Raw genomic sequence first — 27,687 nt, 5'->3', positions numbered from 1 at the left:
TACTGTGTCATTTGGCGGAGCTGTCGGCGGCTCGAGCGTAGGGTACGAGTTTTAATACAGTCTGTGCAGCTCGGTGCTTTAAATCTGAAATAATTGAGTCTAAGTAGAAGAAAGCTAAATATATTGTTACAAGTTTCCTGCCTTTCGTCAAGGACCCAAAGTTCACTCAGCATAAGAAATCATGCTGCTTCGTAAGGGGTCTTCGGTACTGTGTGGCACTATTCTTCGCATTCCGCCCGTGTTGTCTGGGTAAGTACGCTAAAGACATTTGAAGCTATTTTTGCCTTATCAAAACAAATGCCACAACACCTGTCACCTCTTGTCTGAATGTTTAGGGCTCCACGTCAAAGCGGGGCCGTGGTTGCTGTCCAGAATGCCCGTCTTTACGCAGGCCAGGCTGCAGAGGTACGTTCGCGTTTCTTTCAATATCCTGGTTTATTTGACAGCTAGCTACATTGCTGTGGCGAAAGACACCGTGTGATTTTGGCAGAACATTACATTCAGAGCTTATTTGTTGTCACTTGTCTGTCTGTCTGGCGGACGGACATGTCCTCACCACATCCCCCCTCCCCACCCACTGAAAGTGGGGGAAAGTTCAGTGGTCACATGACCCCTATAAAGGTGACATTACTGTTGTCCAGGGAAGCTCGTTGACACCCAATACATTCAATGTTATATTTTTGTCGTTGTAAACATATCTTGGTTCTTCTGGGGTTTGTTTGATCAGATAATAAAGAGTAAAGACTTGACTAGGATTGGTTAAGGTCAGGGTAAGAATCCCAGGGCAAGCCAGCCAGAGGCAGCATAGGCTGTGTGTCTTGCGCTAGGATTGGTTAAGGTTATGGTAAGAATATCAGGGCAAGCCAATCAGAGGCGGCATAGGCTGTGTGTCTTGTCAAGAAGTACAGTAATGTTAGTGGGATCCTGGCTGCCTTCACTGTCTATGTTGCCTTCAAAGCGATCAGGACAAGAAAAAGGGGCAGTCCTGTCAAAGGGGGTTCTGGTTCAACAGTAATGGCAAAATAAAATAAATATAATTTTCATTTTATTGCCCAAAATTGTAGTTTGTAGTTTGAGTAGTTAAACTACACAAAAAAGTAGTTTAACTACTTGACTCAGTATGCAAATACAAATGTAGTTTAACTACCAGCAAGCTACTGCAAAATGTAGTTCAACTACATGTAGTTCACTACTCCCCAACACTATGTACTGTATATAGTATACACTCGTGCAGTATTAGGGTCACATAGCCTTCCATAAGGCAATAGGCAAAACACTCTCCTACCCGTCTCCGACGTCCGATTGCAGATCCGAAGATATAATAGTCCTACCGGAAGCCAGTAATTTAGCTTGGGCGGTTAAAGTGATACTGCTGCGTGAAATAACCGTTTAATAATCATTTTAGTTTAGTAATCTAGATTGATATAAAAGATTGCTATAAACGTGATTCCTTCATCCCTCTAATGTGAGTGTAGTGGCAACAAGATAAACAGATTATGAGCTATCGTAAATATTTGATTAACCCTTTGGACTTTACAATCATGGTGTGTCACCCTCCAGTAAAATATGAATTTCGTGGCCCACATCATTGCTGCAGGGTGACTCTAGGCTGGGTAAACCCAGCGTCCTCTATGTGCTATCAGTGCTATGAAAAACGTACGCTACAGGCATAGCCTGTGACGTCACGTTGAAGGCTGGGTTTACCCAGGCTAGGGTGACTGACTGAGCTGCTGGCTGTCCTTGGCCTCACCTCTCACCCATTTGGGACTCTGATAGCCCCTCTGGGCAGCACACCAAGCCGGTGTCCTGGCTAGATTTGGAAAAACTGACATACCTGGTTATTCTGGCTCATCATGTTGGTTTCTGACCAATGACTGCACCACAACAATAGCCAGCAGTCTGCCTGTATCTGTGTTTACCTTTTGTTTCTGCTTTATTTATGCGAAAATAAATGTTATAAACTTCAATTTAACACATAGACAGCTGTCAGTTAAAGCCAGTTAAATTCTTATCAGGTCTGTCTAAATCCCCCTACCTTTATCCGACTGATGGCCTGCCCTCCACTCGGATTCTCTCTCTCTCTCTCTTTCTCTCTCTCTGTAGGCGGTGTTGGAGAAGCCAGCAGCAGTGGGTACTGATGCTGCTGCTGCTAAAGTGGAGAAGAAGGCAGTTGCTGTAGTATGTTATTTTTCCATTATTACTCTCCTCTTCGCACACACACTCACATACTCGCACCCCTTTATGGACAGTAGGTGGCCAATCACATTCAAAATGGCCTTTTGAACAGTAGACGAGCAGTTACAATTTGTATTGGTCTGTATACATCAGACATACATGTGCAGCAATGGGAATCAAATACCTGTTGCTACATAATAATGGAGCCAAAACTAAGAAGTGAGGGCTGAAACTGATTGATTTTCCAGTTTAAAATCGGCACCTGGTAGCCAAGCTTTTGTGTACCAGCAGGTGCCTTGGTACCAGCAAGATTGGTAGGCCTATCTATACATTTATTGTATGAAGATATAACTAGTTGATTGCCGGTGTGGGCTAAACACCGTATTGGCTTGTTATGGCATAGCTTCATAATTTTTCATTGGCTATTGATGGGATACATTCTCATTTGAGTTGTTGATGAGTACAGACTGCGTCCAGACTGAGTATGCTGGTTAAAATCAAACATGTTTGATATAAACGCAGTGGTGCCGACTGACGTCGGGGGGCAAGAGATTGAGAGTCTGTACCCCTCATACACTTATAGATGGTCTATGCCAGCTGGCCTCGCCGACGGCCCCAAATCTGTAGACTAGTGCAAACAGGACAGACGATTGTGAATTGTGGCTAAAATCGGGGCAATAGTTGTCTTAAGGCAGTGTGTGACAGCAACTTGAGATGACAGAAGCTACACTCAGCCTGAATTTGGTATTCTCCCCCTCCACAGGAATCCAAATCGTTTGCGGTCAACATGTTCAAGGGACAGATCAGCACATCTCAGGTGTTCCCCTACCCCTCAGGTAAGATCAGCACATCTCAGGTGTTCCCCTACCCCTCAGGTAAGATCAGCACATCTCAGGTGTTCCCCTACCCCTCAGGTAAGATCAGCACATCTCAGGTGTTCCCCTACCCCTCAGGTAAGATCAGCACATCTCAGGTGTTCCCCTACCCCTCAGGTAAACCAGAGCCTATTCATGTTGCTACTTGCTACTATTTTGTGGACTTGCCAATCTCTGGGCAGCCAGAGTCTTATCAGTCTGACTCTGGGACAAATGGCCGATATTTCAGGATTTCCGATGTAGAGCAGATCTCCACGCCAAGACTTCCGGTTCCGCCATTATTTACAGTCCGAAGACGTCTCATATGCAGTTATATCTATTTATAGAGATTAGCCGAAAAAGTCGTATGGACCTAAAACACCTACCGTAAATTCCGGACTATAAGCCGCACCGGTGTATAAGCTGCACCTGCAAAGTTGACTATTTTTTTCTTATATAAGCCGCACCGGACTATAAGCCGCGGGTGTTTTAATGTTTTTATTTTATTTTTATTATTATTTTTTTATTGTGTTTTAATGTTTAATTACCATATGTAAGGGTTCATGCACAGAGGGGATTGTCGGGAAAGAGATGGCTGTTTGAGGAAGCTCCCATTTATTAACATTTCAACAAAACAACATAACACAACACCACCTGTGTTGTTTTTTACAGTGCACACAGTGTCATGCAGTGTCATACAGTGTGGTGAAAAGAGGGCAAGAGAGGAAATTAAAACTTATTATAGTTACCGTATATAGGATTTATAGTTAGAAAGAGTGCTAAAAAAGAGAGATTTTTTTTTTTTTTTTTTTTTTTTTTTTTTTTTTTGAAAGAATCCATAGGTAAGCCGCACCGTTATATAAGCCGCAGGGGCCAAAAAAGGCCAAAAAACGGGAAAAAAGGTGCGGCTTATAGTCCGGAATTTACGGTACATAAAGTACAGATTGATCAACTCCAGCTGACCATTCTCGTGTCAATCGGACTGTAAACATTACTACGGCGCACGGAAGCGGACATCCACTCTACACCGGAATCTCAGATATATCCTCCGTCTGTCCCAGAGTCTTTTTAGACTCATAGGGCCCTATCGTTGTACGGCGCTATCGTTTGCGCCGCCTTTGCGCTGCGTTTGCGCGCCTCTTATTGCTATCTTCCCAGATATCTGCCTCCACCGTCCAGTTTTGCGCTGTGATGACACAGGTGTAGGCGTGGCCCAGGCGTGTCGGTGGGCCTCTAACCTATCATGTGTCTCGCGCAAGTGTCATTTAGCGCTGTGGGGAAGATACCGTTGGTATGTGGCGAGCGCAAAGAGAGGTTTGGGAGTTGCCCGTTCCAAAATAGGCGTTCCAGCGCAATGTGTTAGAAAAAATCGCCTTGGGTGCTCTCAATTTTAACGCCAGGAAATAGCTGGTCTTAGCGCAAACGCAGACGTACGCCTGAGTGCAGACAGTCTCCACATCTCCGTGCAGTGCAGGAAATCCTTGATTGGATCCATTTACGCACGGCATGGATGTTACTCCACTTGCGCCTGCACACACTCTTCTCTCCTCGGAATGCCACGTTGATTTTCAACTATTGCCTACATTGCAGAAAAAACACACCTTGATTTAAAAATGAGAATTAGTTTGTCATGGTTTTATTAGGCTACATAATTCCCGACCATACAGGTCTGTGGTGTAACATTACTTTAGGTAGGAGAGGGTAGGAGAAAATAAAAAGCAAATGTTGATCTTTTCCAACGATTATACGTTTAATAGCACCGCAATAGCCCTCTCCACTTCCCTCATCGGGGGAGAGAGAGAGAGAGACACCCTCTCCCCATCAAGCAGACAGTGACGGAAGTATGTGTCTTTATGTGCGCCAAGGGGAAAATGACGGGCTAAATTGGCGGGATTCGATGTATATATATTAATATAAACGAATAGAAAATAGCTGATTAATAAAATGTGTGCTGGTGGAACGAAATTCAACTTCAAATAGAGCAGCATCACTCGTCGCCGGCTCTCAGTACCTGCGCAATTACGCATGCAGTATATGCCCGCAACGGAGATGCAGGAGAAGAGAGCCCCAAAAGGAGACGTTTGGGCAGCAGCCCTTTTTCAGCGTGTGAAATGGCAATAATACACAGGTGAATCACAGGTGGGCATGAGCACGTTATTTGATTTCTATGACAGCCTCACACCGCTCTCTCTCTCTCCCTCTCTCCCTCTCCCGGAGAGCATCTAGGCTATCTTTTCTCTGTCCCTCTTTCTCTCTCTCACTGTCCCTCTGAGTGAGGAGGAAGCTGCTGACGTGACGCTGTGGTTCTATGGGCATGACCACACCTCCACAATGCTTTTGGGCATAAACACGCCTATACAGAGATGTGCGCCGAGAGGACGTGAAGCGCAGCGGGCCGAAACGCCCACAATTAGGGCTTTGCGCGGCGCTATTCCAGCGCAAAACGGGCGCTAACGCAAGTCGGAAAGATGGAGCCCATAGACTCTGGGTTCCCATATTGTTGAAAAGCTGCTTTTCTCTCCCATAGTTATGAATGAGGAGCAGGAGGAGTTTCTCCGAGAGCTTGTGGGGCCAACGGCCAAATTCTTTGAGGTATATTTTTACATTATTATGAAATTTTCCGCTCCTTTCTCGAGCCTCACCTCATATTACGCACCCACCTGCCTCACTCGCTCTCTCCTTCCACGTGTCTGCTTCCCCCTCCCCGTGCAGGAGGTGAATGATCCGGCGAAGAACGATGCCTTGGAGAAGGTAGAGGATCACACCATGGAGGGCCTGAAGGAGTTAGGCGCGTTTGGTCTGCAGGTGCCGGCTGACCTGGGTGGCCTTGGCCTCTCAAACACACAGGTACACACACGCTTGGCTCGCCTCTCCCGACTCCCACCCACGGAGTTCTCCAGACAGAATTGCAGTTAATGCGTTGACTGTGTTGCTCGTCTCCGATGGAAGTTAATGCATTCGACATTGGGGGAAAAGAAGATGAAGGCTGATGAGTCACATCTGTTGGATCTATGCTGCTTGTACACTGATCATGCACCTTTGGCTCTGTTTTTTTTGCTACCTCTGTTTTCTGCGATAAAAACATTTTGTCAATTGCAATAAAATGTGAGGTTGTAAGATTGTCCAAAACCATTTCTAGTCAGATGAATCTCAATATGCAGGTTAACCCTATGCATAGGCAGTTATTACACTTGCAACAAAAGAACAAAATTCACATTGATATACACATAATGAACCAACACACAAGATACAATGCTTTTCCCCGCCTCAACCTTTATTAGAGCAGCCGTGTTGACTGAATGCTTTGTTAATTACTGCTATGGCCTCAAGGAGGAGCCACAGGATGAGCGATACTTACACTCTCAAAGCAAATATGATTGAGACTTTTATTTCCTCCACTGGACATGTGATGCGAGTAGTGTTTACATATGAAAGCAACTCTTTCACAAATTCAGCAAGTTGCTTGTGTGTCTTCTTAGGGTTTCCCTTTACATCTGGGGCAAAACCCCCAAAAACGGCTATTTAGGCAATGTTGATCTCTTTTTTTCAACAAGGGCTTCCAGTCTCATCTCCACTGCCGTCCAGAGACAAATACTTTGGCAATTGCCGATTAGGAGGGTGACAGTGAACGTTTCAAAAATGTAGAAAAATTGCCCCAACCCTAATGCAGATTCACCCAACAGCAAATGACAACGGGCTATTTCCTCTCACAGTACGCCAGGCTGGTTGAAATCGTGGGCATGCACGACCTGGGCGTTGGCATCACCCTCGGCGCCCACCAGTCCATTGGCTTCAAGGGCATTCTGCTGTTTGGCAACCAAGCACAGAAGGAAAAATACCTGCCCAAGCTTGCCACAGGTAAGACTTGTACTTTTAATTGGCACCATTGATACCTTGATTGATTGATTGATTGATTGATTGATTGATTGATTGATACATGTGGAAAAAGAAAGCACATCGGTGTGAATTTGAGCACTGCTGCTTGAGCGTGCCACATCTTTATTATTCTTTTGATGAGCTTGACCTATGTAGTTAAGTGACTAAAAGAGGACTAAAGACAGAAATGTGCCAGTATCTTACCCTTATCATTCCTACACCATTGCTTTATTGTGCGCCTGTTTGACCAATGAACGTGTGCTTGTTCATCCACCCAGGAGAGACTATAGCAGCCTTCTGTCTGACTGAGCCAGCCAGTGGCTCAGATGCCGCCTCTATCAAAACCACGGCGGTACAGTCCGACTGCGGTCAGTACTTCACTCTCAATGGAGGCAAGATCTGGATTAGGTGAGAACAGACACACACACACAGAGCCATGAGACATGCAGAAAGTTGTGTTCCTTTCCCCACAAGGGGGCAGTATGGTACAATATTTCCAGAAACACAATGTAATTGCCTTGTCGAGAAGTGTCCCCCCTATCAACACAGCTGAGATACCCGTTTCTCAATCTGCTGCATTCAAAAAAAATCCTTACAGCAATGGAGGCCTGGCTGAGATCTTCACAGTGTTCGCCAAGACGCCAATGAAGGATCCTAAGACGGGAGAGATGAAAGACAAGATCACTGCCTTGATCGTGGAGAGGAGCTTCGGAGGAGTGACACAGTGAGCAGTCTCATTAGCGTTGCACCACCTGTTGCTTAGCACTGAATGTAGTGACTGAATGGCCCAATTCCAATCCGCCCCCTAAAGACTCAAGCCCTGAACCCTCAGTCCCTCTAATGGCCACCATCTGAAAGTGGTTGAGTCATCAAGTGTGGAAGGGATCCACATTGGATAAATAGGAGGATTGGGACAGCAGAGCCCTTTGCACTTGACAAGATGATGTTGACTCTGGCAGGTTTGGGGCTCGCTATATATTGTTTATTGTCAAGACGCTTTGAGGGATAGATTCCCTGATGAGTCTGTTCTCATCCAGGCTATGGCTCTACAGAGTGGACAACAGGTAATTTAAAAATAAATGTAGCCTACTGCAAAATCTGCAATCTGCAACATGTGTAATTATAATTAAAATAAGCATAATAATGACATGTCACCCATGCAACATTATACACAATGTCAATACTGTACAATACAGATTCGGTAAAACTATTTCTCATTCATCAAAAAAGTTGTGGATTGCAATTGTAATAGAAATGATCGATGATTATCCTAGGATTGTGTAAAATAACTACTTGCATTCCTCTGATATAATATTTTTGTCTAATCTGAAATCCCTATTAATGTAATGTTTCATTGTCAATTAAGGCATTCCAGAGCACTCGCAAACACCGCGTTCGTTTCGTGCGTGTTCTTTTATTTTTTTGACAGATATTTGCAGCCTTCCCCGTTTTATACGTCACAACGCTATGCATTGTGGGCAATTCCCTTTCCGTAAGTGGCCATAGCTGCTCCCTTACGGTAAGGGGGCAGAAAGGGCTCACTCTGAGCCCTCATTCACTTTGCGATTTCACTGTGGGACATCCCTAAGCCCTCACTCCCTTCACGTGAACGTGCCTCTAAGGGGGTGAGTCAGTAAGGGGGCGAATTGGAATTGGGCCAATGTAGTGTCTAGACATACTGAGCTAATAGACTACTTGCACAACTCCACTACTTCCTGAAATGAGTATGGCATCTTGGTTCCCTGTCCTACACTATTGGATGAACTGATTAATGTCAGGTGTGCCTGATCACTGTTGTTGTGACTGCAGCAGTCAGGCACACCTGACATTAATCAGTTCATCCAATAGACCAAATCAGCGGGATGTTTACATTTACTTCCGGGTACCCCTGAGGTCCACACATTATAATGGCGGTGGACGGCACAAACTGACGTGTTGAAGACAAAAACAGACAAAGAAGACAAAAATGGTTCGTCCGTGTTGTGTTGTTGTTTAATATCATTCATAACAACACTTTCACTAACGTTAGTGGAGACCAGACTAGCTAATTTACCTGTTGGACCAGACCAGAGTAGACTTGAAGCTAAATTAAATTAACTTGGCGTCAGTAGCTCTGTCTGTAATAACCTCGTGTCACCAGGCTCTTCTCACGAGTCTGCAAAAAAACAGCGAGTTTGACAGACAGACAAACGTTATTAGCTAGCTAACACTACATAAAACAAACACAGAAGAAAGGCTAGATACGTCGGACAAGCATGTTTACCAACCGTTTAACCATTTAAATTGAAAGTAGTCGGCCGAAAACAGCGAGAGGGTTTGACAGCATTTATTTGACAACACGCACATTTAAACCTGCCGCCTTCCCCAAGTGGTACCCGGAAGTAAATTTGTTTACATGGTGACGTCACGGTGATTTGGTCTATAGTGTAGGACAGGAAACCAAGATGCCCTACTCATTTCAGGAAGTAGTGGAGTTGTGCAAGTAGTCTATTCAGGCTGAAGCCACAGTGACCTGACCCTCCTCCCCCCCCCCCCCCCCCCCAGCGGCCCTCCAGAGAAGAAGATGGGCATCAAGGCGTCCAACACGGCGGAGGTCTACTTTGACAACGTGCGCGTGCCGGCCGACTGCGTGCTGGGCGAGGTGGGCGGCGGCTTCAAGGTGGCCATGAACATCCTGAATAATGGCCGCTTTGGCATGGCCGCCGCCCTCTCCGGCACCATGAAGGGAGTCATTACCAAAGCTGTGAGTATCTCTTCACAAATGGCACCGTACATATTAGACAAGAGTGCGATGAGTTGGACTTGGTGTATTTTTCCCCAGCCATACAAACTAATGGAACAGCCCTCAGCAACTGCTATTCGTAGTGTAAGAACAAGTGAGTGTTAGACTGGTTTCTTGCCATCGCCGTTTCCGTCTTTCGGTGTTGTGGGCTTGTGGGAAATTCCCCATCTTTGTTCTTGTATTGCAGTATCACCCATTTTTGCACAGCAACTTCCTGCTACGTTTTCAGGGTGCTGTGTGCTCAAATGGCCTCTTGTGACATTTGTTGTTTTTCCATGTATTTTTCATTTGTATATTTTCATTTGCCTAGATCAGGGGTTCCCAAACTTTTCCGACCAAGTACCACTACCTACCAAACCAAATTTCCAAGGGACCACTTCCACTGCGTATACCACCAAACCCCCCCCCCCCCCCCCCCACCCGCCCCATAAAATAAAATTGGCTGATTTAACCATGCAATAGCAGCAGAAAGGCTAAATAACAATATAAGGCTACTAGCTGGTTCAAAATGGACACACACACACACACACACACACACACACACACACACACACACACACACGCCTGCCAACATTAGGCTGTGAATAAGAGGACCCCTTTGGGGGGGGGAAATTCCCTCACCAAAATGTAGCCTAACTTTGGAGTGTTATTTAGCTACCTTCCTGACAAGCTAGCATGATATGGTTGGTACAAATCCATTCCTTACTTAAGTCTTCTAGTTTCATATGATACCAGAAACTTCACTCTGGCTTTAAAACGCCTGCTGCAGCCTCTGAAAGTAAATGTTCAAAATTGTGATGTTTCCCAAATATCGCGATATTTCCGAAAATCGGCCCAATCCGGCAACTCCTCAGGGTTAATGTGTATGTAAAAACTGTTGTCTGTAATTTTTTTTATTTATTTTTTTGCAATTCTCTGGCCGACCACCAGGCGGGGCCCCGTGGACCACTGGTGACCACAGTTTGGGAACCAATGGCCTAGATCAGTGGTTCCCAACCTACGGTACGCGTACCGTAGGTGGTACTTGCGACCCCTGCTGGTGGTACTTGGAAGGCTCTGTGAAAATTCAAAGTTTTTGTGCAAAATCCATGGTGGTCATTAGTAGTAGTTTTCAAACATGTGAAAGTGAAATAATAATAATAATTATTAATATTATTGGCAGTGTTTCTCAAGGTAGGTGGTACTTGCGCCCCCCCTGCTGGTGGTACTTGATCCCTGGAATCCCAATGTTTAAATTATGAAATAAAGTGAACCCAACTTTAAAATCAATTGTAAAACATGTTTATCTATCAAAATAATACTACGAATGAAAATAAACTTGTGATCATTGAAATTGAGGTTTATTTTGTTGTCTTGAGATTTAGAAACAAATATTTGTTTCTGACGGACACTATACCTGTTGCGCATGCACAATTACCTGCCCGCCCCGCATGGTTACACAAGTGGTGAACAAAGACGAGGAGGGATGCTAAAGTGGATCAAAACGGGAGAGAATCGTAAAAGAGCTGTAGTAGAGGAGAGCAGCAACGATGAAGCACAAGGAGGTGAAGACAGCAGTCAACCCAGCACAAGTGCAGCTGCTGCAGGTTGCACATAGGCTGCAGGTTGGAATAAATTTGCCTCCTGCGTGAACTGTGCATAGCTGAATACAGGCCCGTAGCTACCATTGAGGACACCGAGGTCATGACCTCGGTATTTTCCACACCAATTTTTTTTTTTTTTTTTTTTTTTTAAATAGCCCTTGTCCCCAGATCTATTAATCTGTCATTGATGTTTTAATGCGACAGTTGATCGGAAATGCAACAATTTGCTTCCTCTCTGTGTGCTATAGAAGAGAGATAACTCACAACATTCAGATTTTGCATTGAGGCTAGATTGGGGCTAGACTTTGGGGACAGTTCTATTGAAGTGAATGGGTAAGTAACTCCCCTGTAAGTGATGTTTGTGTAGATGGGCCATTGTATTTAATTGAGCAGTATTCTGCCATGTGACCTGTATGCAGAATATAAATTATAACATTTGGGGAGACATTTATTTTTTGTATCATTTTAAAGCAACAGCACAGTAAAGGGGATATTAATCTAACATGATGTATGTAGTTCTTTATAGATCTAGCCTCTTCATTTTGCTCTCAAAGTGCACCAGATTGAAGCATTTTACTTTAAAATTGACAAAATTTTCTATCCGGGGGTGCACAGCCCCCCCTGGTCCCCCCACGCCGTGCTAAAATGACCTCGGTATTTCTCAAACCCTGGCTACGGGCCTGGCTGAATAGACTGTATTTTAACGTCGGTCATATGGTGGTACTTGGAGAGCCAACTACTTTCTCAGGTGGTACTTGGTGTAAAAAGGTTGGGAACCACTGGCCTAGATTATCCTGGTGTGGCCCCTCCAGTCAGCTTCTAGATGATCCTGGTGTGGCCCCTCCAGTCAGCTTCTAGATGAGCCTGGTGTGGCCCCTCCAGTCAGCTTCTAGATGATCCTGGTGTGGCCCCTCCAGTCAGCTTCTAGATGATCCTGGTGTGGCCCTCCAGTCAGCTTCTAGATGATCCTGGTGTGGCCCCTCTAGTCAGCTTCTAGATGATCCTGGTGTGGCCCCTCCAGTCAGCTTCTAGATGATCCTGGTGTGGCCCTCCAGTCAGCTTCTAGATGATCCTGGTGTGGCCCCTCCAGTCAGCTTCTAGATGATCCTGGTGTGGCCTCTCCAGTCAGCTTCTAGATGATCCTGGTGTGGCCTCTCCAGTCAGCTTCTTGGGCCGTTAATGTTTGAGCTTGTATACTAACAAGCCACAGATAACAGAATAGCCCATATATATCGTGTGACATTGATCAGAGCTCAGCAGAATAATTTTGTTCTAAAAGTACATATGAAAAGGATTATTTTAGTGCCAAATTTAGCCAAAATAAAGGACAGACCGGAGCTCTGACCCTGTGGCTCATCTGGTAGAGGCGTGCACAGCAAAGTCTTAGTCTTTCGCACGGCCGACCCGGTTTCGTATCCGACCTGTGGTCCTTTGCCGCATGCCGTCCCCCCTCTCTCTCTCCCCATCCTTCCTGTCTGCCTACTGGCCTGTGAATTAAAAAATAAATAAAACTAAACTAAATAAAGGACAGCCCACAGGAAAATAAAGTGGAGAAGCATTTTGTCTAAAACTAGCGTAGGGCAGGCTTTATTCGAGTGGCTACCTTCTTGTAAGCCATAGGCAGGGATTGAGCTACACCGAAGTGGGACTGTCCTCTGTGATATGCGTTTAAACATGAGCCAACCCATTTGAGAGTTGCATCATCAGAAAATCATGAAACAACAGATAAACCGCCCACATATCTGCCAACAACATGCAGTCCAGTTTCTGAAAACTAATAATCGGTGATCACTAATGCAACTAATATGTTGGTAAATACATTGTTGTAAGAAAATTGTCTTTTGTGTGTTCCAGAGAAAGATTTGTATGGGTAATTTTGATTATTGCTAGAGATTAGGAGTATTGTGAGAAAACATTTAAGTGGGCAAAGAAGTCTGAGCTGCGGGCCCTTAAAGGAGAATACGACTGAATTAGAGAATGTATTTATGATATTCTTATGGATTAAAAACAAACTAACTTTCTTGAAGGTAGAAACAGACAAAATCATAACTTCCAGGCTGCTTCGAAGTTCCTGCTGCCTGTAAAATGTTGATCTGATCAGTGATCATGCTTCAGATGAGATTATTATAGTAGTGCAGAAGATGTAACATTGCATCAGATCAGAACCATTAAATGTACCCACATTTGCAGAAAACTGCAGTGGGCAAACTACCTTTTCCATCTCGACATTTTCTTTTGGCTGAACTTCAGTGTTAAACCACAACAGAGGACAATGCAGACACTTTTGACAAATACTGAGATGGGGACATCCCCGCCTGCAAACTTTCACCATGTTTTATTTAATTAGCGCAACTATTGTAACCATCTACACTTCTTCTGGGACTATATTCTGATTGGAAGTGACATTTTCTCATCTGCCTAGTTGACCCAGAACTTCACACCAAGCTGCTTCCTCTGCCCCATCAGCGTTGCCGCTCATATCAGAAATGGCACCTTGGAGGTGACCTTGACTTGCAACCATGTCAGAGTTCCTCTTTCTTCTCATAAAGTACCGTAGTCAACGTCTTAACGTTTGTTTCCGGTCCTGAAGTATGATGAAAGTCTACAGGATGATGATGCTTCAATTCCTCTTTCTTCAGAGCCTGCACCTCAGAGCTGGAGACACATGTATTCATTAGGGACCATGATGGAAATAAGTGTTTCAACGCTTTTTCATGTCATCCCTTGGTGGATTTTGTCATTCTTTATCCAAAATAAAAATCAATCAATCAATTCATAGTTCTTTCACCTTTATCAAGTCTGCCTCTAACCATTATTTTAATTGTCGATCCATCTGTTGATTATTTGCCTGGTTAATCGATTAGTTGTGGTCTATAAAATATCAGAAAATGGTGAAAAATGTCAATCACTGTTTCCCAAAGCCCAAGATGATGTCCTCAAATGTCTTGTTTTGTCCACAACCCAAATCAATTTTATGACATAGGCGAGTAAAGAAACCGGAAAATATTTACATTTAACACATTAAGTGCCAGAGACGACCTAACTCGTCTTACATAATCCAGCGCTTAAGTGCCAAGGACGAGCTAACTCGTCTTACATAAACATTTTTTTTTTTTGACGGTGGGACATCAATCAACCCCTTTTACATCTTCGAGATAACTATTTGGAGCAAGAGCATGTGTGTAATCTATTTTACCGACCACTAAGTGGCGACAGAGACCGAGAGAAGCCACAGCCACGGGACCCAAAAGCAGCCGCCTCCCGCGGAAATGGCTTGGCGATTTTACAGTCAGAAGCCCGGACACACACACAGAACGGACAGAGATCTCTTCCCCCCAGAGCCGCGGAGCAACGCGCGAACACACACACACACACACACACACACACACACACACACACACACACACACACACACACACACACACCGCGGGAGCAAGCCATTCAAGGAAATGGCTTGGCGATTTTACAGTAATCCATTTCAGACTCGTCCCCGCACGCAGGCAAGCAGGCAGGCAGGCACGCAGACAGACAGGCAGGCAGCACAACGCGCTTCTGACACGCCCGCTGTTAGGAGGAAGGAGGAGAAGACACACGGAGGGAGGAGTTTGAATGAGAGGGGTGTTTCCTGTTGTTATGGAGGAAATTACTGTTCAAAACTATTGTTTAGAATGTCTGACGGTCTTACTGATGCCAAAAATGAATGGTTAAAGTGACTGTTTCACAAAAAGCCATTTATCTCTGAATAAATTTCCAGACGCTGAAACCATGCTGTACTCAACGGCTAATATCTACATAACTACTAACTCTGCAAACTAACTCTTTTAGACAGAGAAAGCACACATTCTATTAGTTATTTTTAGATGATTGGTGTTCATGAATTCTTAACAGAAAAGAATCCTCGGCTGTTCTAAAATGAGCCAGAATCGTCAAAAACACCCCTGGCACAACTTACCTACAGGAATGAAAACATGGCTGGCATTCAATGTGTTAAGAAGCTGGAATCAGATCATTCTTTATTCGATAAATAAAAAAATAATAATAATCCGATGGATTTATTCTCAAAATAGTTGGCATTTAATTTAATACTTTACAACTCATCGATGAGTTGTTGCAGCTGTACGTGGAACATAGTAATAATGTAAAGCCTGCAGCTGAAAACAGCATTATGTGGTATGCCATGAGCTGCTCATATGAATGGAGATGTGACGTCTCTAACCTCACTGTGTCCCTTTGCCTCAGGTGGACCATGCAGCCAACAGAACCCAGTTTGGGGACAAGATCCACAACTACGGAGCCATCCAGGAGAAGATGGCACGCATGGCCATGTTGCATTACGTCACCGAGGTCAGAAGGCTTGACAATTCATCTTTAGCCTACTGCTCCATTTGAGCTGGAGTTGCAAGTCTCCGATCGCCTCCAAAATTTGCCGAAAAACTTTTCAGGGGTCTGGAAAGAAAGCAAGGGGGGGAGGGACGTCACAACGAGGGATGTTGTGACATCACAATGGCTCGAGTGATGTCATCAGTGAGTTATGGCTGAGATAGTCTCACGTGGTCAGACCCAACCTCTTACATCAGCACGCTTCCAGCGAAGGAGGGTCTGAATCACAAGTCACATGGTGGAAGTCCAGCTCTCTGCGTGCATTGGTGCATCGTTCCAAATGTACCATCACGCAAATAAGGAGGTCCGTGGTTGGTCAATTCATATGCCTGCTAGGGCTGTTCGATTTTGCCTAAAAACTAAATTGACGATTTTTTCTCTCAAAACTCGATTTTCGATTTCGATTTCGATTTTTTTATACTATTATACTTCTCTAAACATTTGTTGCCTTGCAGAGCTCTTTTTTTCCTCTTCTTTTCATAAGTGACAAATTACGCTTTTACTCTGAAGGCAGAACGACCCAACTCCCTGTTTTAGCCTAACTTGCTTTGCCTAACTTCCTGGCTGTTGCTTGCTAACCTGCAGTCACTTGACACTGGTGGATTTGCGCTTTTGAGTGAGTCCTAACATTACTCGGTGGCCTCACGTGTTGTTATGTGAACTAAAGGCAACATTTCAGCATCCAGTGATAACGTCTTTGTTCGTTCGTTCGTGCGAGCGCGTGTGTGTTGTGGTAATCGTTATCTTGCACAGCCTGCCCCGCAGTGCAACACGCTGCTCAGTGCTCGCACACTGCTTTTTGGAGGGGTTGAAATAAGTTAATTGCTGCTGTCTTTAGTAGCCAGCACAGTAGTCACAGCCTCCCAGAGAGACTTTACAGCGGGGAGAAAAGACAAGTACCGGTAGTGTCATGTACGCGTGCTGCTACAGCACGCGTACATGACAGAGAGCCGCCCCACCGTAACGTAATTACCCTAGTTAAAAAAAACGATTTTACGATTTTCATTTTTTTAACATCGTCCTAACTAATGAATTTGATTACGATTCAAAATCGATTTATCGAGCAGCCCACTCATCATAGACATTGTGACATCATCAGTGACATCATGATCAGTGATTTATTAGTGATGATATCAGTTTTTCCCCCATACCAGATTAATTCCAGACCCCTGAAAAGTGTTTATGCAAATTATGGAGGCAATCAGAGCAACGGTGTGCCTTGCAACTCCGGACAACCAAGCAGACAGACAGCTCTCCAATTATAGTAGTAGGATTCCATTTAAAGCCACAGCCAAAGTAGCCAAATTACCAATATCTTGGCACTAAACGGAGAAAACCTCTTATATATACTGTGATTCACCAACTGTTGTTTCCGTTTTACTCTTGAAGAACATGTTAATAAGTGTGGGTTTAAATGGATGGTGTTTTTCACCCACTATACAGTATCTGCCATATGGCACAGGGTTGATTCAGAATTTGGACAGAGACGGTGGAAACTTTCACAATCAACTTTCCAGTGGAAAGTTGACAAGATTGTGAAAATTGAAAATGCCAAGAGCCCTGTGGGGACGTGCGTGACATACGTGTATACCTACCTGCAGAACCTAATATTGTAATAGGCAATATCCCGGGGCTATGCTGCTTGGATGCCAAATTTCCAGGCTGACATTGACTCTTTTGTGTGTTTGCAGTCAATGGCCTACATGATCAGCGGCAACATGGACAGTGGAGCGTCGGATTTCCATATAGAAGCTGCCATCAGCAAGATCTTTGCCTCTGTAAGTCCTGTCGTACTCTATCTGTACCACAGAGGTTGGTCTAAAACAGTGGTTTCCAAACTGCGGCTATGTGTAGCCTGGTAAAGGGGGTACCATGTTGTAGCCTGGTAAAGGGGGTACTTGGCTTCCGAAATCAGGGAAAGGGTGTACTGAAGCCAAAAAAGTTTGAGAACCACTGGTCTAAAACATGTTCCAATCCAATCCTGCTGATTGTTCATTTGTGCATTTTATTGCTTGCTATATCTGCTAGTTGGCGATCTTTTTTGTGTTCACCTGGTTATTACACTCACGTATGTATAGTACACTATTTGAAGAAAACAATCCAGTCACTCAGCACACACATTAGGGGTGTCAAAAATAATCGATTATAAGATGCATCGCGATGCGGACCTGCACGATTCTGCATCGATTCACAAATATCAAAAATCGATTATTATTATTATTATTATTATTTTTATTTTTTTTATATAATCAAATAAAATATAATGGAAGTACATGCAGTTGTTTATTTTAATTATGGATCATAATACAATGCAATTCTAAATGTACTTTTATTTTAAAAGTAGCCACACAGTGAGAAAAAAGAAAGTGAGGAAAAAAAATCATGTATTCGGGAAAAAAGTGATGCATCGATTTAAGATGCATCGAGATGCATCGATAATCGTTATCGAATCGAATCGTAGCCCTCTGAATCGTAATCTAATCGAATCGTGAGGCCAGTGAAGATTCAGAGCTCTAACACACATGCGTTGCTAGCCATTATATAAAACAACTTGGAGGGTGTTCTTTATTTTGATGATGGGTATGTCACCGCAAAACAAAAACAACATCTTCACGAGTATTATTGCTGTAATGCTCCATCTTTTAGGGGTGTGAAACGGGAACTTGGGGCACCAGACGAGGATACCACATGGGAACCCCTGACACCTAGATGACTATTTATGCTGTTCCTTATTCTGTGGAAGATTGCACAGCACACTTCTTGGTAGCTTGAGGAAGTAGGAACTACTGAGGCAGTTGGCTGAATTAATAGGAACATTTAATGTGCTTGGCGCAGCAAGTACACAGTACAGATCTGTATCTGTGTAGATTGATTGATTGATTGATTGATTTACTTACAGGAAGCAGCGTGGACAGTGACTGATGAGTGCATTCAAGTTATGGGTGGCATGGGTTTCATGAAGGTGAGTGGTCAACCTGCATTGGACACGCACACAGGCCATCTGCACCTGCATGGAACAACTAGCATTGTACTGATGCCGCCACTTCCTGTTCATGCCCGCTGGCATTTTTACATTTTTCATTCTTAGGCGGCGTTCACACCAAACGCGCTTTTTTCAGTAAGAACGCTATGGAAATCATGTTGAGAGCGCTTCCATTGTGCACAAAACACAGCGCACGGAGCATTTTTGTTTTGGTGCTTCGTTTTGTTTTACCCTGCAGTCGCGTGCAGTACAGTTCAGGACACAACGACCACACGCACGGCAGCCAGCTGGTTTTGTCTGTTTGATGTTGTTGACTGTCAACATGAAAGCCAGATTATCGCCAATTCTGGCCGCAGCGCACGTTGAATATCCCTCTGCGAGGAGAAGAGGTAGGTTGAGTGAAAAGACGAGCAGTGCGCTTTTCCTCCAAATTTTCAACTTCTATCAGCTTAATAACGCCCAGAGCTCTCCGCCAAAAAAAGCTAGACGCCACCAGCGTTTAAACGCCAGGTGCGTTCCTTGAAAGAGGAGCGCATTTAGCGCGTCCTTACATAGAGACTGAATTGCGGAAAGACGCCGGCAGCTCTAATGAGCGCGTTGCGTGTGAACGCCGCCTTACTATTTTCTGTTGAACGCTGAGACTGTGAAGTATGTGCCAACTCTTTATTTACAGTCATCATCACGGATCTCAGCCTATCATATTTACTCAACAGCACATTTTTATTATGATGATGCATGGAAAAACATTGAATTTATGTCCATTTTAATTAGCTCAATAGCAGGGGGGGGCATGTTGTCGCAGTGGTAAGCGCTCTTAGCTCAATAGCAGTGACATGTTCAGCCGGCATTTAGAACACTACAGAGCACAACTTCTCACAACTTTGTAGTTGCATCATTCGTTTCTCATTTCTTAAAGATGTTTTGTTTAGGTGTTTCCATCTCAGAGGTAGCACACCCACACTCAGTCTGCCCGTGCGGTTGCGTAACTGGAGGCTGAAGGCTAACAGACACACACACACACACACACACACACAGACACACAGACACACACACAGACACAGACACGCATACAGAAATACAGAAACCACAAGAGACATGAAATAAACAGAAGATCACAAGACTATCTGAAGATGTGGGGGCGATGTTGTGTTAGGTAAAATATCATTATGCTAAAAATAAACGGGTAAGTAGCACCTTAATATGACCAATATTTGTGACACAGTCTGGTGAAAGGCCGGTAATTAGGCAACCGTGAAATCACACAAGTGAAGATAAAAGGTTGTTTTATTACTCAAATTTAGATGTTGAAGAATGCACTCAATATAAGTTTTAGGATCACTAAATACTTATCATTTGTTAGCAAACTAATTTGCAAACCAAGTTTTCCATGTTGCTTTTAAAAGTACGAACATTCAGAGACCGGTAAGCATATCTTCTATAACTATTTTCAGATTTCAAAGCCATTTGTAAGCCTTCAAACACATCATTTGAAGGCTTACAATCTGCACTTTCATAATCTGTAAAAAAAGAAAATGAAAAATGACCTTGATTTGACCACTCCCTGTCACATTTGACGCTACACAAAAGCAGCAGTTTTACGCAACCTTGGTCCAAATTTCATACAACACCCACTTAAGTTTCCTCTAGCAATCACACATGAGTTGTGAAATGAGTTGAGGTATGAGGTGTCTGGGGGAAAAGGGGAACAACAGCAATGCAACAGGTTGTGTTTAGTTCTGGGTTTACATCTTGAATCTGGTTTTAATTTCACCGAGGCTCAAGTCTTGACTGTAGAGGATAAAGTTAGAGGGTCATCATCATCACCTCTCTGTACGTCTCCACCTCTGCAGGACACCGGAGTGGAGAGGGTGATGAGGGACCTGAGAATATTCCGCATCTTCGAGGGCACTAACGACATCCTGCGGCTCTTCGTGGCTCTCAACGGCTTCCAGGTAATCAATTACGAAAGTGAAGTTCAGTTGTTTTTCTCCCACCTCAAACTCCACCGGCGGTATCTGATAAGGCCTTATGTTCCCCTTGACTCCACACACACACCTACACACCTACACCTCTACACACACACACACACACACACACACACACACCACGTACACAATCTTAACCTGAAAGAGTGGAGAAGCTGTAGAAAGGAAGTGTTTTCTGCTTGCTCTCTTCATGTGTGCTATACCAGGCGCTACAACGCTGACTGAACTTTTGAAAATCAGTCATTCCTTTTCATTGAGTATACTGATAATGCATGAATGTATATAGTAGGGCTGCCTGCAACTAACGAGTATTTTAATTGTGGGTTAATCTGTCGATTATTTTCTTGATTGATTAGTTGTTTGGTCTATAAAATGTCCGAAAATGGTGAAAAATGCCCATCGGTGCTTCCCGAAGCTGAAGGTGACATCCTCAATCAAAATGTCTTGTTCTGTCCACAACCCAAAGATATTCAGTTTACTGCCGTCGAGGAGTAAAGAAACCAGAAAATATTCACATTTAAGAAGCTGTAATCGGAGACCCCCCCCCACATCATTAAAGAATTACTCTAACTGATTAATATTATCAAAATAGTTGGCGATTAAATTAATAGTTACAACTAATCAACTAATCAAATAATATGCGCCTTTCCTGTTTAGCTATATGACCTTATGCACTTAAGCCTGGTGATTGATAAAGTGTGTGTGTCCCCCTCCATTTCCCTCCAGAATGCTGGCAACCAACTGAAGAGCTTACAAAAGGCCCTGAAGAACCCACTGGGCAATGCAGGGCTGCTGGCAGGAGAGCTCACCAAGAGAGCCAAGAGGTTGCATCACTCACTCAATGCTGTCTCCCGCTCACTTACACTCTCAAGTCTGCTCACTCTCAAGTCTGCTCACTCTCAAGTCTGCTCACTCTCTTCACTCTCAAGTCTGCTCACTCTCAAGTCTGCTCACTCTCTTCACTCTCAAGTCTGCTCACTCTCTTCACTCTCAAGTCTGCTCACTATCAAGTCTGCTCACTCTCTTCACTCTCAAGTCTGCTCACTCTCAAGTCTGCTCACTCTCTTCACTCTCAAGTCTGCTCACTCTCTTCACTCTCAAGTCTGCTCACTCTCTTCACTCTCAAGTCTGCTCACTCTCTTCACTCTCAAGTCTGCTCACTCTCTTCACTCTCAAGTCTGCTCACTCTCAAGTCTGCTCACTCTCTTCACTCTCAAGTCTGCTCACTCTCTTCACTCTCAAGTCTGCTCACTCTCAAGTCTGCTCACTCTCTTCACTCTCAAGTCTGCTCACTCTCTTCACTCTCAAGTCTGCTCACTCTCTTCACTCTCAAGTCTGCTCACTCTCAAGTCTGCTCACTCTCTTCACTCTCAAGTCTGCTCACTCTCTTCACTCTCAAGTCTGCTCAATCTCTTCACTCTCAAGTCTGCTCACTCTCTTCACTCTCAAGTCTGCTCACTCTCAAGTCTGCTCACTCTCTTCACTCTCAAGTCTGCTCACTCTCAAGTCTGCTCACTCTCAAGTCTGCTCACTCTCTTCACTCTCAAGTCTGCTCACTATCAAGTCTGCTCACTCTCTTCACTCTCAAGTCTGCTCACTCTCTTCACTCTCAAGTCTGCTCACTATCAAGTCTGCTCACTCTCTTCACTCTCAAGTCTGCTCACTCTCTTCACTCTCAAGTCTGCTCACTATCAAGTCTGCTCACTCTCTTCACTCTCAAGTCTGCTCACTCTCTTCACTCTCAAGTCTGCTCACTATCAAGTCTGCTCACTCTCTTCACTCTCAAGTCTGCTCACTCTCTTCACTCTCAAGTCTGCTCACTCTCTTCACTCTCAAGTCTGCTCACTATCAAGTCTGCTCACTCTCTTCACTCTCAAGTCTGCTCACTCTCTTCACTCTCAAGTCTGCTCACTATCAAGTCTGCTCACTCTCTTCACTATCAAGTCTGCTCACTCTCTTCACTCTCAAGTCTGCTCACTCTCTTCACTCTCAAGTCTGCTCACTCTCTTCACTCTCAAGTCTGCTCACTATCAAGTCTGCTCACTCTCTTCACTCTCAAGTCTGCTCACTCTCAAGTCTGCTCACTCTCTTCACTCTCAAGTCTGCTCACTATCAAGTCTGCTCACTCTCTTCACTCTCAAGTCTGCTCACTCTCTTCACTCTCAAGTCTGCTCACTCTCAAGTCTGCTCACTCTCTTCACTCTCAAGTCTGCTCACTATCAAGTCTGCTCACTCTCTTCACTCTCAAGTCTGCTCACTCTCAAGTCTGCTCACTCTCTTCACTCTCAAGTCTGCTCACTATCAAGTCTGCTCACTCTCTTCACTCTCAAGTCTGCTCACTCTCTTCACTCTCAAGTCTGCTCACTCTCAAGTCTGCTCACTCTCTTCACTCTCAAGTCTGCTCACTCTCGTCACTCTCAAGTCTGCTCACTCTGGCCATGTTCACATTACAGGCAAATCTGATTTGCTGATAAAGTCATTAATCATCATTATCTTGATTGGTTTCCCAAATCTGATTTGGGAGTGTGTCCGCACTGCCACAAATCTGATTTTCAAGTCGGATCTGTGTGTCCAGACCTCCATATGTGGTTTGGGACAAGTGACACAAATCAGACTTGGAGCGTCCAGACTCATAAAACAAATCTGGATAGAATCATTAATAGGTCACTACTCACTAAAGTTCACAAATCAGATTTGGCCTCCTAGTCTGAATCTCTTCACTCTCAAGTCTGCTCACTCTCTCCATCTCCTCCTTTTGCATCAAGGTGTTCTTGCTGTGAAGTATTGAAAAGAGAGAATAGCTCTACTGTATCATTTATGCACACATTTATTTATTATTTATTTGATATTATTAATTCATTTGCATGTATATTAGCATTTTTGCACTGTCTATAGTTTTTATATGATCTACATTACCTCTATATATTTTTGTAATTATCTTAGTACCTGTTCCTTCATTATCTTCTTGTACTTGTTTTTTATTGATACTGTTCTGCCAGTTGCTGCTGCCGCACCTGTGTGTGCTTCCTCAGACATCACCTAATAACATTTTCTGCTCTTGTGTGTGTGTGTGTGTGTGTGTGTGTGTGTGTGTGTGTGTGTGTGTGTGTGTGTGCGTGCGTGCGTGCGTGTGTGTCTGTCACCCTAGGAAGGCAGGTTTGAGCACCGGTCTGACACTGCAGGGTACTGTCCACCCCGAACTGGCACACAGCGGTGAACTGGTGTGTTTGGGTTTTGATTGTGTGACACCTTTTTGCATTTTAGCCATTTTAGCGAATACTCTTTTTACTCTAAGGTTAACGTTCATTGTATCGCTCAACGACCGTTTGACAGGAGAGACATGGACAGACACACAGTCCAGAGACACAGACAGACACAGTCCATGGACATGGACAGAGCTTGTGATCTTTGGTTATGTGGATAACCTCCCTTATGATTGTGTCTCTCTGCTCTGTAGACGGTGAAAGCCATCGAACAGTTTGGAGCCGTCGTTGAGGAGCTTCTGATCAAACACGGCAAGAAGATCATTGGTGAGCGCGAGTGTGTGTGTGTGTGTGTGTGTGTGTGTGTGTGTGGGTGTTGGGATAAAAACTTTGAAGACACATTTGACTCAACTAGCACAGTGCTTTTGTGAGGAAATCAGGCTGGATGTAGAGTCATTTCAGCCATTTCCGATTCCTTTGTCAGTCTCGTAGAATGAAAAAACATCTTTCAACACATTTGCCATTCAGCAATACTGCTTAAAACGGAGAAAGGTTTAAGATAGCCGCGCTGCGTTAGAATAACATCAAAGGTTTGGGCTTGTTGCCAGCTGTGAAGATTGTCACTCGATGTTTGCTTTGTGACACTCAACAAGTGGTTTCCTGTTGCAGATCAACAGTTTGCTCTGAAGAGAGTCGCTGATGGCGCCATTGACCTCTACGCCATGGTGGTCGTCTTGTCAAGGTACACAAACACACTGAAAGGCACAATGCTGAAATAAACAATATGGTGTCTCTGCCTTGTTATAGTCTAGTCCTAATGCTGAAATAAACAATATGGTGTCTCTCTGTCTTGTTATAGTCTAGTCCTAGTCCACACACTCGCACACAGCCTAAAGCGGTGTCTCTTGTGTGTTTCCTCCACCACAGGGCTTCCCGCTCTCTGAGTCAGGGCCATTCCTCAGCTCAGCACGAGAAGATGCTCTGTGAGACCTGGTGTATGGAGGTAAGAAGGTCTTCAGTTGCGGCCACACTGCCAAACAAACGTCCGTGGGGAGACCATTTGATTCAATGCTATTGAAATAGTTTCAGGTGTTTTCTTTATGGCATCTTGGTATAAGCGGAGAGATCAATGGAGAAATGTGTCTCATTTAAAGACGTTTCCCCAGAAAAATCTGGACACAAGCCGAATTGCACTGAATCAAGTCAAATGACCGTTTCAATCATTCAATAGATTTCTTTCTAGTGAGCCAGGTTTCAGTGAGAACGAGGCGATGTAATTTAACCAGTTAAGTCTAACTTAGTACATGCAGCAGTCTGAGCCCATGTTGTGTTTTCAAATGGTGAGCTTCCTCTGTATCAGTGTGGGCTGACAAGAGTTGTCTGTTGAAATAGAACATCTCTTTTGTGTGTTATCTAAGTACTAAACCCACACGTTTCACTGGTATCTAAAAAGCATCACGGCACACGCCTGAAGCAGCCTGTTCCACCGCAGCGTAGGTAGCAATTTATTCTTGTGCCTCGTCATTCTCTGCCCGAAGAGTTTCTCCTCAGCATTGGCGCGTGATGCTCTCGGTTATTGGGTACAGGGTAGTGTAGCGAGTAGTAACAAATAATTATATTATATTATTATATTATATTATTTATAGAGATATAAAGCGTTTCATTCCAAAACGCAAAATGAGATATTCAAAAATGTATTATGTTTTAAGTTATAGTAATTTAATTTGATAGTAAGTCATTTATTAATTATATAAATTATAGACTTTCTCCACAGATAGTTGTCATTGAGGAGAGATCCTTTTGTGTTTTTGAAATTTTGACCGATGAATTTTATCTGAAATATTTTGTAATTGATATTGATGTCAAATTGATATACTTTGAAATTAAATCCCACGTATTGGGTCAGACCTATTAGCGCTTGGTTGAAAGTAAGGTGTGATATCTCACTCTCACTCCTCCTCCTTGTCCTCAGGCCCATGACAGGATCATGCAGGACATCAGCACTCTGCGCTCCAGCCAGTCCAGACAGCTCTTCAAGAACCTGAGGGCCATCTCTGTGGCCGTGGTGGACAACGGAGGAATCGTCTCTCCTCACCCTCTGGGCTTCTAGACTCTGCCTTTTTCTGACCTATTTGAACCACTCCCCCCTCCTCCTCGGGATCTCTAACCAGAGACCTGCAGCCTATTGCACCAGCTGAACCTAGGTTCTCTCTTAAGTTAGGGTGTAAGGTCGACACTAACTGCTACGTTGAAACTAGTTAGTTTGACATAAAAGTTTTTGTTTAGTTGCACCACGGAGACGTAAGGTAATTAAGTGGAATATAAACAGTCGGGCTGATAGTTTGGGACATGTTGCCCACCTGCAACCCATATATTTTTAGTAGTGCGTAAACTTAGTGAGACTTTACACTCAAACTATGTTACGTTTCAACTTATGCACAGCTGGTGCAAACCCACTGCTGACCTACTTCTCAAACCTCCCCTCACCTGTTATTCTGTACTTTGTTTATCGCCTACCATCACAATGTCTCACACCAGTCCTGTTTTATCTCTATAGCAGTTTTGATGAGGGTAGTATTGACTCAATGAATTATATCTACCGCCTGCATTTGAGAACAGCTGATGGTTGGATGTCTTTCCAATGTGTGGATGGAGCTCTCACATGTACCATAGTTGATCAAATGATCTTATTATTGAATCTGTTGTAACATCGATGATCAGTTGTGCCCTTGTTTTATCTGTGTTAATAGAAGATGAATAATACAACAACGTCAATGCAGCTTCAATGTAGAGTGCCAGTTAGAGGACGCTTGGAACTGATTTGTCCTAAGCTGTTAATTTCTACACAAAGGTATTTTAAATGACTTTTTCTTTCATTTGTACAATATCTGCTTTTTCTTTTTAGTCGAAGACACAATTGTATAGGATTCAGTGGTGTTTCTTTATGTACCTCATGCCTTGTTTGCATGTTGTTAAGCGCACTCTCACTACAACATCAATATCAGGAACAGAGCTGTTGCCATAGAAACCAGTCAACTGATACTTCTATGAAATTCCTGTTGTGTCGCGAGTTAAAAACAGAAGGAGAACTGGCACATGGACTTGAAAATGTGCAGGGCAACTCATTCTTTCCTAATGACCGGCGCATTAACGGCTCAAAGTGCAAGCGTTTATTTCCTCAGCCAAAAGTAGCCGACAGCATTAACTGTAATTGTGGGTAATTCAGCAAATCAGTCTGCATACCGGCTTTATGGCATTTTTTTTCAAAAATAGTTGCAAAGTGTTTGCTGCCCAAACATTGTGTTTATATGACTGTGTATATATAGTGGGCTAACTTATGTGCTGAGCTTTTATTTTGTCCCATCTAGCTGTGGTAAGGTGCCCATGTGGTCCATGCAAGATTCTTGCTCAACCAACATTGGCTGAGTTTCCCAACAAAGAAGCTTCTTAAGAGTTAAGAAGCTTCTTAAGGAGTTAAGAAGCTTCTTAAGGAGTTAAGAAGGCTCCAAAGAAGTGTTTCCCAAACGCCTTCTTAACAGTCGAGAAAAATAAAAAAAATAGAAGGCTCTTAAGAAGCATCTTAACTGGAGCGGCTCACTTGATGGCACTCTGAGCCCAGCAGTGGGCCACGACTCAGTGGTTGAGAAACACCGTTAACACCTAATCATGGTCATGTTAAACTTTATTAAACATTATTTATTTCAGACATGGACTGCAGTTCAAATTGCTTTATATACACAGCATACAACAAAACAGAGAAACACTACAGAATTTAAGCGACCTTGGGTTCTGTGAAAGGTGCTATATAAATCCACAACATTATAAAAGGAATCCATTCTGATTAGAGAAATATAGCCTACGGTAAA

General features: G+C 43.8%; 1 protein-coding gene across 1 annotated transcript; it reads left to right on the top strand.

Annotated features, from left to right (window-relative positions):
* On the top strand, positions 1–27,687 carry acadvl (acyl-CoA dehydrogenase very long chain). The gene is made up of 21 exons (XM_083640256.1): positions 1–42; positions 153–249; positions 336–405; positions 2,104–2,178; positions 2,939–3,011; positions 5,557–5,621; positions 5,742–5,876; positions 6,743–6,887; positions 7,184–7,313; positions 7,504–7,629; positions 9,450–9,648; positions 15,510–15,614; positions 17,342–17,428; positions 18,550–18,612; positions 20,484–20,585; positions 21,345–21,442; positions 23,767–23,839; positions 24,076–24,148; positions 24,491–24,563; positions 24,749–24,824; positions 25,794–27,687. The coding sequence occupies exons 2-21, from the start codon at positions 182–184 to the stop codon at positions 25,929–25,931; spliced, it is 1,974 nt and encodes a 657-aa protein (XP_083496382.1). The 5' UTR covers positions 1–42; positions 153–181; the 3' UTR covers positions 25,932–27,687.

This window comes from Poromitra crassiceps (assembly GCF_964638095.1).
Source record: "Poromitra crassiceps genome assembly, chromosome: 7".
In the NCBI taxonomy this organism is placed as follows: Eukaryota; Metazoa; Chordata; class Actinopteri; order Beryciformes; family Melamphaidae; genus Poromitra; species Poromitra crassiceps.
Note: the sequence above shows the minus strand (reverse complement) of the source record. Positions and strands in the feature narration are given on the sequence as shown.